Consider the following 19602-nt stretch of genomic DNA (forward strand, 5'->3'; position numbering starts at 1 on the left):
TGAGTGGTTTTACAAAAACGAGACCCCCACACCCCCAATTATAACAATAGTGAAAGATAATAGCGACATAGTGGATACGCAAGAGGGGGTTAATCAAGAATTTGCAGACTACTATAGACGCTTTTACGGAGACGAGACAGGAAGCAAAAAGGGGGAAGTAGGAGAGATACTGGAAGACATTGGGCTACCCCAAATTAGTGTGGAAGAGAGGGAGGAGGTAGATGCCCCAATCACTCTAGAAGAGCTAGAAGTGGTGAGGCAGCTGCCCACGTGTAAGACCCCGGGAACAGACGGACTCCCGAGCGAATTTTATAAGGCATATAAAACAGAGATTCTCCCCCCACTGCTGGAAATGCTTAACGAAGCATATGAAGTTGGGAGGCTACTGGAATCACTGCGCGAAGCGGTTATTATACCACTCCCCAAGCCGAACAGGCCTGGTAGCGACTACGGGTCCTATAGGCCCCTAGCGATGTTAAACCAGGATAGTAAGATTTTAACAGCGGTTCTAGCAAACGGATTAAAGAAGGTCATAACCAAACTAATTCATCCTGATCAAACAGGTTATGTCCCAAATAGGAATAACTTGAATATTTGAGGCGACTCCATCGAGTGATCGAACATACTGAAGGGGGCACTAGTGAAATGGCGATAGTGTCGCTGGATGCGATCAAGGCATTTGACTCTGTCAAGTGGCCCTGGCTGAAGGGGGCGCTAGCCAGCTATGTTATGGGACCAGGATATCTTCACTGGGTAGAAGTCCTATATAGTGAGCCATTAGCGAGAGTGAAGACAGGAACTGTGATCTCTGAAAGGTGGCAACTTGGTAGAGGGGCCAGACAGGGGTGCCCCTGGTCCCCCATGTTGTATATTCTGGCTTTGGAGCCCATGGGGATTTACTTAAGGCAGCAATATGACGCAATAGGCATTGCCGTTGGGAAAACACCACATTTAATTTCGCTATACGCAGACATGTTGTTGTATTTGCGCTACCCAGAGGAGAACCTGCAGTATATATTAGAAGTGGTGGAGAGGTTTGCCGAACTCTCGGGTATAGCCGTGAACCCAAGTAAATCCTGTGTTCCCGCTGGGCAGATACAGAGGGCTCCTGGCGGAGAATTTGCTGGTACTCCAGATACCGTGGGAGGCCACAACCTTTAGGTATCTTGGGATCGATAAATATCATACAGTAGAAGCCGAACATAGGCACAATACAGAAAGAACGGTTCAGAAACTAAAAAACAGCATGAAGTTCCGGCCGAAACTCCCCTTGGCAATGATGGGACGTGGGGCGATGCTCAAGATGGTGGCATTGCCCAGACTGTTGCATTGCTTTGTGAACATCCCATACTCAATACCCCGGCAATTCTTTATCAAGCTGGACAGCATATGCAGGGAATTCCTATGGTACGGGATGAGGAACAGGGTAGCCCTATGGAAACTCCAAAACCCGCATGAGAAAGGATGCATTAAATTACCTAACTGGGAAGTATATTATGTAGCGAGCAAGTTACAACATGTAGCCAAATGGCTCTCTGCGGAGCCTACCTTAGAGCATAAACTGCATCAAGGAGTTTGCACCCCATATTTTTTGAGAGTAATGATATGGTTACCCAAGCGGGAGTTAAGAGGTCGTCCGGGGATGTTGGATCTTGGGTGGGGGATGTGGCAGGGGCGTGCCGGTTGATGGACAAGTCGGCCCTGTGCTCTCTTCAAATCCCACTGGTTACAATGATGGGAACAGAAAAGCAACTAAGGTTAATGATTAGGAAGTGTTGGGAACTGGTAGGAATAGCAACATTGGGGGATGTGTGGCAAGAGGGGAAAATATTGGAATTTGAGGAGTTGGTGGAACAAACGGGGTTGAGTACTGGACAATATATTACGTATCGTGGGATGGTGCAAAGAATTAAAAATACCTGGTCCGAGGTGTAACTTGCAGAGGAATCAGACACCACGCTAGATGTGATATATGATATAGCAGAATAAGGGCATGAAACGTCTAGAGTGTACGAGATGATGATGGCTCAAGTGGGCAAAGAAGTAGTGCAACTTAGACTGCACTGCGAGGAGGAAGTATGGGATATGAGTGACGGGATGTGGGAAAGGGCTCGGGGGTACCATAAAGTATCGAGAAATGCTAGGCTACAACAAATACAGTTGTATATAACTCACAGAGCATATCTGACGCCACTAGAGATTGCCAAATTTAAGAATGCCGGAAGCCAAATGTGTCCCAAATGCAATGAGGAAAACGCAGGAATGGTGCATATGTTTTGGGCATGTCCACTGATAGCGAAATATTAGAGAGATATAGCACAGAAAATGGAGGACAAGGGAATCTGCATGAAGGCGGACACGGTGTGGGCTTGCTTGTTGGGAGGGTTCCCCAGACCAAGGAAGCTTAAACATGTGAGCAAATTGAAAGATCTGGCATATGTACTGGTGAAGAAAAGGATTGCAATGGGGTGGAAAGCGTGCCACAAGCCCAATGTGGAGACGTTGTGGAGGGACTACCAGAAGTGAGCGGAGGCAGAAACAGTGGCATGGCAGGAAGCGTGTAAAGGGGACATAGAGGGCAAAGCTGGAGCCCTAGTGGGTTGGAGGCAATTAATAGCAGAGTTGTTTGGGCCCTCGTATGATGGACCAAGTGATGTTGATTCAATAAGCGTGGGGGGAGAGGTCTCCCCTCTGCAAGAGGTGGAGACTAACAATGGGAGAAAGTAGGCTTGGGAGGGGGTGGGACGGGCAATACAGTGGGCAGAAAAGTGACAATGTATGTGCATTTATGAGCAAGATATGTAACCACTGTAAGTTGAGTTGGGATTGCTATTTGTTTGAATAAAATTAATTAATAAAATTGTTTTTTAAAAAAAAAAACTACCGCGGCATGATCTTGGGAGGGTACATATGGAAGAGCTAATAGAAGGAAGCGTAAGAAGTAGAAGACAATGTATTTTTGCTCCCACCTGGCTTTCATTTATTAGATTTTTAGGCACAAACCGGGCCACTCCTTTCTTGATGTGATTCAGCTGCAACCAGTTGTGGGACATCCAGATTTCTATTTTGTCCAGATATTTGCTTAGTCTGAGAAAAGAACCATCAAAACCTCAGTTTAAAAATAAATGTGTGTATAGGTGTATGATTGGAATCCAACATCGTATTTCCTCAATATACCTATTAATGGTCGCATGTACAAATTGAACAGTAGTGGGAAGAGTGACGAACACTGCGGGACGCCACAACTCTGAGGGAGGGAATCCAAAAGGAACCCCCAGACTTTCACTTTCTGGCAACAATCTGACAAAGATCTGAACCAATTAATGGCATTTTCAGACACTTTCCCAACTGTCCTTAGTCGATCGAATAAGATACCATGATCCATGCTATCAAATGCTGGCGACAGATCGAACATCACTAACATGGAGATCTCGCCTGCATCTGATATTCCTAGCAGCTCATCCCAGACTACCAAGGCGCTGTCTGTGCCAAATCTGGACCAAAAACCTGGATTGGTGGGGATCAAATAAACCAGGTTTATGAATAAATTTCTGTAGCTCTGCGGTAACGTACTGTTTCAGGATTGGCCTGTGGTTTGAGAGTGTTCTGGGAAGGATAGTGCATCCCTCAATTCTTTCCTCTGCATGCAGTGGATAGAAGAAATTGATCTTTATGGTGCCATGAGGTGTATGCAACAGTCTCCTTTTAACTCTTTTAGAAGAGGAAGACGAAGAGCGCCTCGGAATACTACGAGATCGGGATCTCCTAGAGTTTCTTGTGACTCTCCTCTTCTTTCGAATCTGATGATTTTTTGTCTTTTCTAAGTGGCCTTAGAAGCATTCCGCCCCACCACCAGTTTACCTTTCCTCTCATGAAGGGCCTTCCCTGTCATCGACTGACAGGAGCCACAGTCGTCGGTTCGATGATCTGAACCTAGCCACCAAAGACAAATGTGGTGAGGATCTTTTATCGACATCTTCAAACCACAGTCTATACATTTCTTGAACCCTGTTTTTTTGGGTGTATATGAAGACATTTTCTTGACAAATTTTCGAAGCGCGCCGTTCTCCAGAGCGAAGCAATCAAAAAACTGAACTGAAGCCAACGGGCGCGGCAGGAGCCATTTATACTAATGGTGACGTTGACAGTACGGAGCCCATCGAGGGACAGAGCCCGCAACCTTGTGCACAGCGCCCTCTGCCGAAAAAGAAAAAAAATAATTGCGAAGCTGGCGAATACGAATATCACAAGATGAGGAATACGTGGGAGGACAAAATCCATTTGAATAAGCATTTCTTTCTAACCTGGGGTGCAGAAGAAGTCATGGAGGACGACTGGGGTAAGACTGCAAAGCCATCCTCGGGAAGAGCATCTTTACCCTCAGCCGCTTCTGCAGCCGCCTCCAAATCACTGAGGCCTTATCACACAAAACCCCAGTGGGAGGCAGAATCTCTCAGCATCTGAAAGAATGGTGGACATTATTTCAGATGCTTGGGCACTGGAAACAGTAGCTCCTGGTTACTGCCTTCCCTTCCTAAAAAGGCCTCAGGATCATCCACCGGGGGCCAACTCTGCCAAAATTTCAGACCTGCTTCTGTTGCAGGAAATTTTAACCCTGCTAGAGAAAGGTGCAATAGAACATGTACCTGTAGCGGAGAGGAACAGGGGTTGGTACTCCCCTTATTTTCTCATCCCAAAGAAGGACGGAGGATTGAGACCCATCTTGGACTTGAACAAGTGCCTCAGGAAAAACAAGTTCAAGATGGTAACCCTTTCTCAGATCCTTCAGGCTCTCCTTCTCCAAGACTGGTTGGTATCATTGGACCTTCAGGATGCTTACTTTCATGTGCCAATCCATCACAGGCACATAAAGTACCTGATGTTCGCAGTTGGTGGTTCTCACTATCAATTTCGAGTTCTGCCATTCGGGCTGACCTCCGCTCCAAGGGTTTTCACCAAGCTGATGGCGGTTGTGGCAGCGAGTCTCGGGAAAGGGGGGGATTCATGTCTACCCCTACCTGGACGATTGGTTGATCAGAGCATGTTCTCCTGAACAAGCTCAAAAACATCTGTCAATCACCTGTCACTTCCTTCACAACCTGGTCGTCTCCCTCAATTTCAAGAAGTCCCTAATGATACCATCCCAAAAACTCCAGTTTATCGGAGCAGTTTTGGACCCTTCCTTGGGCAAAGCCTCGCCTCCCCTCTCCACATTCTGCAGATGGTAACAAAATTCCAGAATTCCATCTGCCGGCCTTCGATTTTCTGAGGTTGCTCGGCCTCATGGCATCCTGCATCTTTCTGGTGCCAGAGGCCAGATTGAGAATGAGATCCCCTCAGTGGGCCCTCGGAACTCAGTGGTCCCAGTTCTCGGGGAATATGTCGGATCCTCTGCAAGTCACGGGAGCAGTTGCTCAGGATCTACTGTGGTGGGCTTGCAACGACAAAATCCTGAAGGGAGAATCTTTTTGGCAACCATTGCCGGAGAGAACAGTAGTAACGGACACCTCACTTACAGGGTGGGGAGCCCATACCAACGATCTGACAATCAGCAGTCGTTGGTCTCCATCTTTCCAAACTACATATTAACCTATTGGCGCTGAGAGCAATTAGACTAGCGCTGAATGCTTTCCGGCCCTCTGTACAGGGAAAGAATGCCCTGACGAACAACACGGTGGCCATGTACTACCTCAACAAGAGAGGAGGCGTAGGGTCACAGAGGTGTGCAGAGAGGCAATGCAGCTCTGGTTCTGGACAATATGAGAAGCAATCTCTCTATCGGCAGTTCACCTAGCCGGAGAGCAGAACACGGCGGCAGACACTGTGAGCAGGCAGAGCAGTCTCCCACAAGTGGGAGCTAGCTCGGGAAGTCCTTCTGGAGATCTTCGCCCTTTGGGGAACCCCTTAAGTGGATCTTTCGCGCCCATTGTAAACCAGAAATACTAACCGTACTGCTCAAGGGAATTTCCTCCGACAGGAGCTCTAGGAGACGCGTTTGTGGTGGACTGGAAGTTTCCACTTCTGTACGTGTTCACTCCAATCACCGTGATTCCTCAAGTAATCAGGAGGTTGAGAAAGTTCAGGAAAACCATGATCCTAATTGCCCCGGATTGGACCAGGAGGACATGGTACCCGGACCTTCTAGACATGTCTATCTGCCCTCCAAAACGTCTTCCACAAAGAGGATCTTCTCTCGCAAGAGGAAGGTTGCGTTCCCTATCCAGAGGTCAAAACACTCAACCTTCACGCATGGTTTCTGAAAGGTTGAGCTATAGGGATTGGGATCTTCCGGATGACTTGATGGAGATTTTACTTTCGACCAGAAGGCCAGCAACAAAATCTTTGTACAGGTGTCGTTGGACCAAATTCAGTAACTGGTGCAAAGATGATTATGTGGACCCTTTTCAATGTGGCATCCCAATGGTGCTCTTTCCTACTGCATCTAGCCAATCTGGGACTCCAGATCGGAACAATTAAAGGCTATCTTGCTGCGCTGTCCATTTTCATGCGCTCCTCGGAAGAGGTTTCCTACTTTAAAATTCCATTAATCATTCAATTTCTGAAAGGGCCTACTGATGTATACCCTCCAGTACCGTTTCATGTCCCAACTTGGGATTTAAATCTAGTACTTAAGTTTCTAACTTGTATACCATTTGAGCCTTTGCACTCCTGTCCCTTGAGGCTTCTAACACTGAAGAATGTTCTTCTTGTAGCCCTAACATCAGCCCGCAGGGTTAGTGAACTACAGGCTCTCTCATGTAAACCTCCATACACTATTTTTTTACAAGGACAAAGTAGTTCTTAAAGTTAAACCATCTTTCTTACCAGAAGTAGTTTCTGACTTCCATTTGTCACAAAAAATTATTTTACCAACATTCTATCCTCCTCCTCATTTGGGCAAAGAAGAGGAGAGGCTACATAGACTGGACCCCAAAAGGGCCCTCAGTTTTTACCTTTCAAGAATGTGAAAATTATGTCAAGATGACCAACTTTTTGTGGGTTATTCAGGCCATAAATTGGGATGAGCGGTGACAAAACAGACTATATCCCGCTCTATCATTCTCGCTATAATTGAGTGCTACAGATTGGCAGGAAAGGACCCACCGGATGGGCTTCGAGCCCATTCCACTGGGGGGGATGGCTACTTCTGCGGCTCTGAAGAGGGTAGTCCCTGCAGCAGATATTTGTTCAGCTGCAACATGGGCATCAATGTATCCCTTCATCAAGCATTATTGCTTAGATGCCTCCTCTAATGAGGGTTTATTTGCAAAGGCGGTACTTCATTCGGTCCATGAGAACAATAACTAGTACTCCCAGCTCCAAATATACCACTGCTATGGGAGTCTATCACAAGATGAGGAATACGTGGGAGGACACAATCCATTCGAAGAACAAGTTGCTTACCAACTATAACGTTTTTTCGACTGGATGTTCCTCCCACGTATTCCTCATCGACCCTCCCATCCTACCCCGCAGTACAGTTTGCGTGTCTTACACTTTCCTCTCACGAAGAGTCTATCAGTCATGAGACACGCCTGGGTGTTCCATGAATATTTCCTCGAAAAAACAGAACTGAAGCCAACGGGCGCGCCATGAGCTATTTATACTAATGGTGATGCCGACACGGTACAGAGCTCGTTGAGGGACATCGACGACACGACCTCGTGCACAGCACCCTCTGCTGAAAAGAAAATTCCAAAGCAGCGAAGCTGGTGAATACAAATATCACAAGATGAGGAATACGTGGGAGGAACATCCAGTCGAACAAACGTTACAGTTGGTAAGTAACTTGTTCTTCTTTCCATCAGAGGAGTGCCAGTCAGGAGAAAACCAAGGGGTGAAACGGTGATAAAAGGAAAACCTTGGTATACAAACACCAGTCAAAGTGACTAAATGGAGAAGGGCTGCAAATTGGAAACAGGAGAGCTACTTACTAGAGCAAATTGAGAAAGGGATTAACCTGAGAAGCTGCAACCTGGAGAGAAAGTTCCTCTTGCCAGTACAAAGGGAGATGTACATGAGAAATTCCTCATGCTTGAACTTGAATGTCAAGTTCCTGAAGTCCTTGAGAAAGAGACTGAATGAAGGGGCTATTTGAAACACCAACCAGGGAGTTCCTGACCGCTTCAGAAACCACATTTAAAAAGAATCAATCGTTTTATTGTATTTGTATCAACCAGGCACGTAACAATGTTTATACAGCAAACATTCCCCAAACCCCCAGCCCCACTTTTCCCCTTTTGTGCAAGAAAAATTCTTCTCTATCCATCTGAACTCGGGCCATGAACCCTACTATCCACTGCAGACAACTGTGGCCCGGACACTACTTCTACACATGGTTAAAGACGAGACATAAACTTCCCCTGGCTTCTGCAGCCCTACACGCCACCCCACCTACACCAACCTCTTCTCATTACCCCTTACAGGCTGTGGCCGATACATTTGCAGAGATGGCATCGTACAAACCACATTTTAAGTAAGTTGAAATTCTAATTGTGTGACGTGACTTCAAGCAAGTGCAACACTGCAAAGAGATTGAGTGGCTCATGTGGATGTACTTTAAAATAACGTATCCCAAAAGATCGAATTACAAAATTGTGGAGCCCACTTGCCCACATTTTGTGATTCGATCGTTTGGGATTTTGCCCGTTTGTCCCCCGCAATGCCTTAAATCTATGAGGGTGAGACCCCTGTAACCCTGACAGCCCATAATACCGAACTGGAGGAGCAGGGGACAACCCCTGCTCCCCTGTTCAGTATTATGTGCTTCAATCTAATATGCCATGCCGAATGTACACTAAATGTGCATTCAGCATTTTAGATTCGATCTTTTCGAGCAATCCCGCTCACGTAACCATATAACCTGTACATGATATAATGACCGTTGGATTCCTGTTTTACAAATAAAACTCCTCTTCGTTCCTTGGTTACCATAACATACCAAACCTCAGGGGCACCAGTCCATTATCCAAAAATGACAAAGTATCTCCTCCATCGATTCCCTTCCTCCCACCCATAAGCACTCCCTTGTGCACCCCCTTCTTAAGAAGCCCTCTGCCGAGCCTTCCTCTGCGGCAAACTATCGCCCGATCTCCATCACTCCTTTCCTGGGCAAACTCCTGGAAAAACTGGCCATATCCCAGTTAATCTACATACTGAATCTGTTTGTTGTTGCCCCCCCCTCGGCCTGGCTTCAGGACAGCCACAAGCACGGAAACTGCTCTCCTGAAGACTTGCTCTCTAATCTTGACTCTAACCTTCCTTCTGTCCTCATTCTCCTTGAGCCAACCTTTGCTTTTGACACAGTCAACCACACCCTCCTGCTCAATCCCCTCCGGGACAACCTTGTTATCTCTGGTCAGGCCCTGTCCTGGTTGATCTCCTTTCTCACTGATTGACACTCCCAGGTTCAATTTAGGTCTTTCCTGTCTCATCTCTTTCTACTTGTGGTGTTCCCCAGGGCCCTAACCTCTTTCCCTGGCTCTTCAACCACTACCTGGCACCTTTCGCCCACCGCATCTATATATTCTGGTCTAACTTTCAGTGTTATGTGGGTGACACCCAGCTCTCCCTCAGGCTCCCCTCAGAAACCTCTGCTCCTTCTCTCATACCAGACTGCCTGTCTTCAATTCAGGAATGGTTTGCATCCAATGATCTTTGCCTTATTGCTAGTAAGACTGAGATCCTCCTCATTGGGACACCTGCTCCCTTCTTTCCACTCTCTCAGGCCGCCCACTCTGGGCAGTCTACCTGCTCCTTCCTGTTAGGCTACGAAACTTGATGTCCTCTTCGACTCCACCCTCTCCTTCTCTCCTCACATTTGATGCCTCCAAGAAGTCACCCCATCAGCTGCACCCCCTCAGAGGAATTCTCCTTTTTCTCCCTTTTCTCATTTTCCCCCAGAAGCTCACTGTCTCCAGAGCCCTGGTCCTCTCTAGGCTCGACTACTGCAACAGCCACTTTCTAAATCTGCCTGCCTCTACTCTTGGCCCTTTACAACTTATCCAGAACAAGACTGCAAGACTTGTCCTTGGCCTTAAGCCCAGGGATCATATCACTCCAGCTCTGAAATCTCCCCACTGGCCCCCTGTGGCTGCAAGGATCCATTTCAAGATCCTTTGCATTGTCCACAAGTCTTTCTGGGGCTGGGCACCACACTACCTGCAACTTTCTCTTCCTAAGCATCTTCCTTCTCGAGCCCATTGCTCATCCACCTCCAACTCTGAGGGTCAGACACTTCTCCAGGCAGAGTGGGGGAGGGGGGGTTAGCTCTTTCCTCTGCTGGGGCCTCCCTCTGGAACAGCCTCCCTGCCTCTCTCAAAATTGCAGGATCACCTCCAGTTCTGGAAGCAACTGAAGACCTTCCTTTTTGCTTCTGCTTTCTCTCTCCCTCTTCCCCGCTGTTGTACCTCACCGCACACTGGTCACCTGGCCACCAACTGATTTTCTGATCCAGGCTTGTGCATGTCCAGTTGCCCTTGCCCTGCATGCGGGCCTCCCAACCACTTAAGGGTCTGTATCTGCAACCCTACAGGCCCCTTAGTCTCTGCACTTATGAGCCACTTACCAGCAGCACTATTGAGCTACTGGCACCTTCCCAACCATTGTGATCTGAATGACCTAAGGCCTAGTAAGATCATTGTTTTGTCCTCCCTTGTCTTGTTGCGCCTAGAAACACTTGTGTACAGGCGCGTTATAAATGTCTTGTATCGTTTAAATACTACATGTGTTAGCACACCAACACATGCTGAGGGTTTAAATTCATATCGTAGGTCTCCACTTTACCTATCATTGTCTAGACTCACACATCCATTTGCTTTTCCTACAATTCTTCAATGCTCTTGAGACAGTTGCTCTTCAAAGTGGAAAATATTAATGGTTCACAAGACCTCTTCAGCAACATGCACTCTGTTGCCCAGCTCAAACGCTGCTTCCAATAGCACTATTCGCCATCCATGATGGCAATGGTAAGAACTGTTTTCAAAGTATTTGAGAAGAGCCTCATGCCCAGATTTTCTTTCAGTCCTGGGAAGTGGAAAAATGTGCATTTTTTTTTGCTTATGTCAGCATTGTTTACTCTTAAAATAACGGGAACTGCCTATGATTTTATGCTGAGCTTTTTTTAAAAAAATGTAAGCATGGACTGTCATTTTGAAGTGAACAATTCTAAGGAATTTTCATACATGTAACAGGTTCCACTTTTTAAAACATTTATTTCTAATCTAACACCACATGTTTTCACATCTTTTCAGAAAAAGGTTTCTGTATGAGAGGTGACATGTGCCCTTTTGATCATGGAAGTGATCCTGTAGTTGTAGAAGATATGAACCTCCCTGGCATGTTGCCTTTCCCAGCACAGCCCGCTGTTGAAGGACCACCACCACCACCACCACCACCACCTCCTGGACTTCCTCCACCGCCCCCTATTTTAACTCCACCACCTGTGAATATTCATCCTCCAGTTCCACCTCCAGGCCCTCTTCCTCCGAGTCTGCCACCAAGTCTTCCTCCTGTTACAGGTAAATGTGTTAGTTAATTGTGAATGTACACCTTGACTTTTTAAAGTTGTGTTTGTAGAAGCAATATGTTTGTACTTGGATCCAGCTCCGGAAATTGTACTCTAGAAATGGCTTATAAATGAAAAAAAAAATCGAAATCAAATAGTCGAATATAATGATGTATCTCATGAGCACATGGTATTGATATATATATATATATATTTGCATTTGTTGCTTTTAGCAGAGAAAGAACACTTTGCGATGGAAGCCAATTGCCTGTACCCAATCATATGGCGTTTGTGCTTGTATTTCTATGGTATAGAACCATAGGCAGTGATGCATAGTTAAAATATATTTTCTTACTTTGGTATTAGCACTGCATGGACAAGCACAACCAGTCGCGTTTCTTCAAATGTGCATTAACTAATGATATAAGTCTGTCTGATTGGTTCCAGGCTCCTTGAGACTGTTTTTCCCCTGAGGAAATTGACCATGATCATGCTGGTTGTATGTTTTTCAGATTAATTTCAAAGTAGAATAAGCCCTTTGAGCCTAGTCAGACGTGCGACAGCACCACCCAGTAGCCATCGCTTGGAAGTCCACCTCCGATCAGAGCCACATGAGGAAGTAGTGTGGGTTGCAAATGAACCAAAATGCAAGCCTTTAACTCCAGAAAATGAATGGCAATTTAAACATGTGCTGGTGTGCATACTAGTCGCACGTTTGTCTTGGAAAGTAATTTTTTGTTAAACATTGAAGTTAAGGGAGGGAAAAGGTTCCAAATAAACTTCCATTGCCAGTCTTGCACTTGGAGCAACATCTGTGTCAAAGTGCATTTAGTTGCAGGGGCAGCAATCTGGTTATGACTGTAGACCTCATTAAATATTTGTAAGTTGGCTCAAGCTTGCTAAGCGAATGTTAGGTATGTGTACGAACTTGCTCATGGGTTCTTGCAGATTCAAAATATTATCTGGCGTGGGGTCTTGCATGGATTCATATGCTCATGAATATTCCCCGTGAGACTGGGAATACTCTATAAAAAATAAAGCAGTTTAGCTTTAAACTAAAACTGCTCTTCTCCTGCATAGCTGATCAGTGGCCTTTGGGTTATACTGGCCCCAGCCAACGACACTCGTTCTCCTAAATTCCATCCTGGTGGCCATCTTCAGATTTTGCTGCACATGTCAAGTGTTGGGAGTCCTCGTGCTTCGCTCCTCGAAAATCATTAGCTTTTTTGCTGTTATTTAAAGAAATTATCCATCTCTTCATAGTCAATCATCATGCGGCGACTAGCGACAGCTGGGACTCAGCGGTGAAGATCTTGAATCCACCGTCTGATCTTCACCCCGTGTCACCACAGGTCCAGGCGTCAGCCTGCACCTAGACTATGGCGGATGCCATGAAGAAAAGCCTCTTCAGGCCCTGTGATAGCTGCTGCCTGAAGAATATCTTAGAGGATCGGAACCTCAAGTGCATTTACTGTCTTCATCCCGACCACAAGGTGAGCGGATGCTCAATCTGTCAATCCTTTTTTTGTCGAAGACTAGGACGGAAACCACCGGAAGTTGCTGGGATGTATCCAGGATGGTAAGGACCCAATGCGGCCTAGGGGGGTTTAGTCATGCCTCTTACAAGGCTGCCACAGGTCCCTCTGGTAAGAAGAGTTAAAGGTCCTTTGAGGATGCTACCCTGGTTAAGATCCAAAAGAAAGTGAAATTCCAAGCTCCATCCATTTCCTAGTCAACCGTCTCGGCAGCTGCAGGACCCAGTTCTGAGAAGGGTCGGTCACTGTTGCTGACCAAGTCGATGGTTAGCCTACCGGCTGATGGGTTACCTCCGCCTGCGACTAAATACATGGCCTCGTCATTCAAGCACAGGTCGTTGAAGACGAGCAAGTCATCTACGAACCCGTCTCCGCTTGTCACCTCCTTTCCAAGGGGCTCTGATCTGGTGAGACATGCCTCTGGCTCTGTAATTCCTGCCCAGACACACCAAGGCTGTCCCACTTTTTACACTGGCTCCTCTGGGATCCCGCATAGAGTCCCCAGCCATCTGCACCATTTCTGAAGAGAACCTGCCAGAAGACTTTTAGTCAGATCAGGAAGGGTGCCATGATTAATCCGACCCCATTCTACCCATACCTCATCCGGTGTCACTGACCTGTGGGCTTTCACAGCCGTTAACCCCTAACAGGGGTTCAAATCCAGATCCTGCTACTGCTGTACCGACTGCACCTGCTCCTGTGCCAAGAGACATGTCCTTGGACATCCTTACCACCCTGCACACTCTGGTGGTAGAAATGAGGAGGACCACCCTGACACGCTGTCGTAAGCGAATGCCTTTCACGATAGGCTTGCAGGTTTGGCAGAATATCTGGGTCTTATCCTGAGGTAGAGCAGCCCGAGGAGGGGGTCTTGGCAGAGGTCCTCTCCCTAAGACCCCCTAACAAGACGGGTGTCCCGATGCAGAAGTATGTCGTCGCTCTGGTGAAGAAGGGTTGGCTCAAGCCACACTTGGTCCAGCCTGTCAATCAGCACCTCAATGCCAAGTACAGACAGATGGAAGGGGATACACTCTTGCTATCAACGCACCCCCAGCAGCACTTGTTGGTATTCACTGCGTTGTCCCTCTATTCTAAGCCTCAGTCGTCCTCTGCCACCTCTTCCTCGACACAGCTAGGCAAGGAGAAGATCTTGGAGGCGTACGGGAAAAAGCTGTACTCCAACGCCTCTCTGCACCTGCCTCAAGCCAACGCGAATGCCATGCTTGCAGCGGCTAACCAGAGGTTGTGGTGGGAAATATCTGACTTCCTTCCAGAACTCCCGACGGAAAAGCCAGGGACGCTTTAAAGCGTGTCTAGGAGAAGCCAAGCTAGTAGTGCAAGACGACATTGAGTCCACAGTGGCCCACATCAATACCTCTTGCTAGACAATCTGCATCGCCATGGACATGAGGACAGCCTGGTTTCGGGCAACAAAGTTCAACCCTGACATCCAGTTTCGCATATTTGTCCTTCCTTTCGAGGGTAGTGACCTCTACCACCGACGAGGAATTGGACAAGAACAGCAGTTCGCAAAGTCTTCATCTACTCTTACGAAAGCCACGCCCAAGGCGTGCACCCAGTCGCATCAACACTCTGATAAGGGTTGGGCGTTTGGTGGGTTCTGGGGATTCCAGGAACGGAGGTCGAGATAACCTAACCGTTCAGAGTCTGCACCGGCACAAGCAACAAAAAGGGGGGTGGGAGCAGGGGCTTCTTCCTGTTCCCCTCCTCAGCAGCAGCCTCAGAGCAAAAAGGCATGCCGCGTCCCCCTGGGTCCACGTGTCTCCAGTGGGGGAGGAGCAGGCGAGCCTCTCGCGTGTGTTTTTGGCACCAGAACTTTGCGGACCTTCGGATCCTCTCAGTAGTATCCAAGGGTTACCGCCTACCAATACCTCCCTCCCCTCGGCGCCACAGATTGGGACAGCAACCCTGTTGGCGGAGATCTGGTCGCTCGTCGAGAGCCAGGCAGTGGAAGAAGTACCAGCCTCCCAGAGGATTAGGTTTCTATTCCAGGATTTTCACCATACAAAAAAAGAACCAGGCTGGCCTGAGAGTTGTGTTGGACCTCTCCAACCTCAACCTTTCCCTCCCTCTTTAAAAATTCAAGATGGTTACGCCAGCACTCATTGCAGAGACACTAGACAAGGAAGATCGGACGTGCTCCTAGGATCTGGAGGACTCCTACCTACACGTCCTGATTTGACAGACCCATCGCTCCTTTCTACGCTTCAGGATCATGGGCTGTCATTTCCAGTACAAGGTGCTACTCTTTGGCCTCAACTCAGCCCCCTGTGTGTTCACCAGACTTATGAATGCATAGGCTGTCATGCTCTCCCATTGAATCAGCATGGCGTCGCCCAGGGAGCTGGGGCCTAGTCCCTGGCAAGACACGAACTGATGGAAATTCCTGTTCCTCTAGGAGGCAAATGGATCCACCTGAGGCTGGCCACATGTGTTGAAGACCACCCGTAGCAGGGCCTGTGCTTGGATGACTTGTGCGTCAGGGCAAGATCCCAGAAGGGGATTGTCCACACTTTCTCCACAATGAGTAGACTCCACGACCTGGGGTTTACCATCAACCTCAAGTAGTCTCAGCTGCAGCCCACGCAGAGCCTCACCTTCCTGGTCCTCATCTGCGATACGAGCTCCGAGAATGTATTTCCCCCTGAGGACAAGAGTACGACCATCAAGGGGGCCACTTCACACTTCCTTACCAGACCATTGACTTTGGCTTGATGGTACCATCACTTACTGGGTATCATGGCAGCAGTCCTCTTGGTCGTGCCACACACACAAGGCTCTGAATGAGGAGAGTGCAGCTTCACTTCGCAGCCTCATGGAATCGGGAGAATGGCTCACAAGCCGAGCTGGTCAGCATACTGCCTTCTCTCCACTCGCGTGGTGGTCCCAGGACTGCAATCTGCGGAAGGGCAGGCCATTCCGGCAGGCGACTCTGCAGATCACCATTACTACGGACTCCTCCCTAGAGAGCTGTGGAGCCACTATGGACAGCCACAGCGTCCATGGAGTCTGGACCCGGCAGGAGCAGGAGTCTTGCATCAACTGGCTGGAGCTCAGAGCCATTTGGCTAGCCTTCAGGGACTTCCTTCCGCTCATCAGGGGCAGGAGCATCCTGATCCAGACCGACAACTCCACCAGCATGTACTATGTCCACTATCATGGGGGTGCCAGGTCCCCTCTGCTGTGCATGCTAGCTATCAGCATGTAGGAATGGGCCCTGGAAAATATCTACCTCAGGGCCGTCCACCTCCCGGGGGAGGACAACTTGGAAGCAGACAGACTCAGCAGGCTGGGAGCATTACGAGTGGCAATTGAACAACCAGGTGCTGCAGATGGTCTTCAACACATGGGGTCAGCCTCTGGTGGATCTGTTTGCCTTCTGGAGGAACAGGAAGTGCCATCAGTTCGTCTTGGCAGGGACTAGGCTCTGGCTCCCTGGGCGACGCCATGCAGATTCAGAGGGGGAGCATGACAGCCTATGCTTCTCCGCCCACTCCCCTGATACCCAGGGTGCTCCGCAAGATAAAGGAGGCTCGTCACCTCAGCATCATAGTGATAGTGCGGTGGTGGCCGGCGAGACTGTGGCTCTCCGAATTGCTCAGCCTCTCAGACCGACCACCCATGCACCTTCCGCTGGGCCCAGCACCTCTCCTGTCCTAGCAGGGTGGGCAGGGTTCTCCACCCCGCTCCTCAGAAGCTAGCCCTCACACCGTGGTTCCTGAGCAGATCACCCTGAGGCACCTGAACCTCTCTTGGGCTAACCTGGAGATCATCCAGGGCACTAGGAGCCAATGCTGGAGTAAATGGAGCGGGTTCTGTCACTGGGTAGATTCTAAGGGGGAATCAACCTCCCTGACATGCACACTGGATGATGTGCTCTTTCTCGGCACACCTTGCCCAATCAGGAGTACAGGTGGACACATGTCACACCTATCTCGCAGCCATAGGGGCCTACCGAAAGTCGCAGGAGGTCTTCTTTTCCAACCCGATAGTCCAGAAACATCTGGTGGGCTTGTCCAGGCTTTACCTGTGAAGGCGAGCGTCCCCCAGATAGCACGATCCTCCCCACAATGGGAGACAATAATGGACTCTCCCAGGATGGGAATAAGGCCAGGACAAAGTGCGGGTGAGCTTAAATGGGATCAATCAGAATAGGGCATACAAAGAACTCTGCAAACTCTGAGAGTGCTTTGTCTGACAATAGCAAAGACAGGCGTATATATTTACAGAATGTGTCATAAGAACCTACATGCTATAGGGGGCAAAGGTTAGTGGGGATTGGGTGACGTCGACTAACTATAGGTGTTGCTGCGATGTGGTTTGCCGTGGCTGGAGGACGTTACTGGTTACCCTCGTGGGTTGGGCTGGGCCTGGCAGGTCAGCTGGGCTCATCCGGACAGTGTTGTTGTGCCAGCCGTGACCAGTGTCAGTGATGAATGTCTTTCCTGGCTTTCTGCCCTAGGGCCACGCACACCGCAGTCATTCAACATTGCAATATTATCTTCCCTGGTAAATCTTCCAATAGGTTATTCTACAGGTTAATGCAACGCAGGAGGAATGCACCTAGAGTGGGGTCTTTTGGCGATACATCAATACATGGTTACCATCGTCCTGTTGACCGGGTATCATAGGTCGCGAGGTTGGGTCTCGGGGCATGGGACAGGCGGTCCGCGTTATCATGTCTTGTTAGAAGTCATTATGGGTGTGTTCCTGTAGTGTTGCCATAATATTGGGTGTCCTAATTTTACAGGGGCCATTAACTTAAGGTGAGCCGGTGGGTCGTGGAGCTTAAGAAAGGGCGCCTTTTGGATCTGTGTTTTTAGGCCGGGGTTTACTGCTGGGTTGTAAATAATTCAGGTGGCAGGCCGTGGCCTTGGGCGCTGCAGGGGAATGTGAATGTTTGAAGCGGCTCCAGCCGCATTGGGGGAGGTGGAGCAGAGCAGCACAGGCCTCTGCTTTTTTGTCTGGCAGGCTTCACTGGGGGCAAGGGGGAATGGCCTTGCATGTGCTCACAAAGGTATTTTCCTCGTGTGTTGCAGATTTAGATGGAAGAGACATAAACATTCATATAATATACAATACTCATTGAGTCTTTTCAAAGCTCACGTTTTTGACATTGTTAGTGCCTTTCATATGGCCAATTCGAACACATTACGTATACGCTAAGTATTTAACAACCACAACATTTTGTTACATGTCTATACATGTGCGGTAAGTGAGGTAGTAGTAAGGTTGGTGGAGCGCGCAGGAACAACCCGCCAATGAGACTGACGCCAGTGACACATGGTGAGCTTGGACATACATATGGTGCATTTTCATGCACCCCTTACGTGTGCTCCCAATAGGGTTGCATTTGTCTTCCCTTGCACTCTAGCAGCATTAGTTCAGTTATGGCATGGGACCTTGAGGTGCAGGCTTCTTGGTAAAACACAAAACATGAAAAACCCCCCGGGACACTTTTACTGTTTGCGCATAGCTACAGGGATGTGGGTGCTTCATCCCTAATGTCATATAAGCACACATTCTGCCATTTTTATGGAGGTTACAGGTTTTTAGTCGGAGAGGCCGTGGAGAGAAAGGTTTCATCACAGGTGGTTTGCTCATTAGTATTTGGGGACTCTGCTTTTGTCAGGGGACCATTTTACAGTTCTTTTCCACCCCTGCCCTGCTGGCCGGGCCATACTGGAAACAGCGATACACTGCGGAAGGTGAAATGTTACAGTGTTGGTATCTAACACTAGCTCATGTCCGTCTGTTCATGGGAACGGGCTCTCAGCGGATCTGCCAGAGAGCTGCGGCCACAGGGATAATTGAAACTCTACAAGGGTGGGGGCCGCGCTGCGGTGCACAGGGCTCAAACCATCTTTATTTCACAAAATGGTTTCCAGGGCCTAGCTAAATTCAGCAGGTTTGGTCAATGCCTTCAGCCACTGGCCCACCCACCACCTGGGCCCTGGTGGCAGGGGGACCCCTGACGAGCCATGGACTTCACCGGGGGGAGAGGATGCAGGGGAGGGGGGTTTCTTGGACCAATCCTCCCATACACCTGCCCATCAAGAAGCCACACCCGCTGTGGGACCTCAATGTGGTGTTGCGCTCCTTGTCTCACAAACCCTTTGAGTTGGTGGCGTCCGCGGACATCAGGCTGGTGACCATCAAGTCAGCTCTACTAGTCGGTCTCGACTGCGCTCGCAGAGTCGGCGAGATCCAGGCTCTGGTGGCTTCAGAACCCTATTCCGCTTTCCACAGGGATAAAGTGGTCCTGCGGACTCGCCAGGCATTCCTTCCTAAGGTACTCTGCATTCCATCTAAACGAGGAAATAGTCCTACCTATATTCTTCGCTGACCCCAAGGACGAAGCTCAGAGTCTTGCACTGTCTGGATATCAGACGCGCTTTAAATTCTATCTGGGTAGGACAAAGGGCTTCCGCAAGTCAGACGCGCTCTTTGTCACCTTTTGGAAACTCCAGACCCGGTTATCAGGCCTTCATCGCAAGATGGATGGTTGCGGCCATCAAAGAGGCCTATGAGGGGCTGCGC

The 19602-nt window shown here is 48.6% G+C and overlaps 1 protein-coding gene across 1 annotated transcript in view; it reads left to right on the forward strand.

The window, feature by feature from the left end:
* RBM26 (RNA binding motif protein 26) overlaps positions 1 to 19602 on the forward strand; it is a 1704516-nt gene that overhangs the window by 488198 nt on the left and 1196716 nt on the right. The window contains exon 7 of the mRNA XM_069639899.1: positions 11253 to 11519. Coding sequence (XP_069496000.1) covers positions 11253 to 11519 — 267 coding nt within the window. The remainder of the gene's footprint in view (positions 1 to 11252; positions 11520 to 19602) is intronic.

The sequence above is a fragment of the Ambystoma mexicanum genome, chromosome 7q (assembly GCF_040938575.1).
Source record: "Ambystoma mexicanum isolate Mex_15411 chromosome 7q, UKY_AmexF1_1, whole genome shotgun sequence".
NCBI lineage: Eukaryota > Metazoa > Chordata > Amphibia > Caudata > Ambystomatidae > Ambystoma > Ambystoma mexicanum.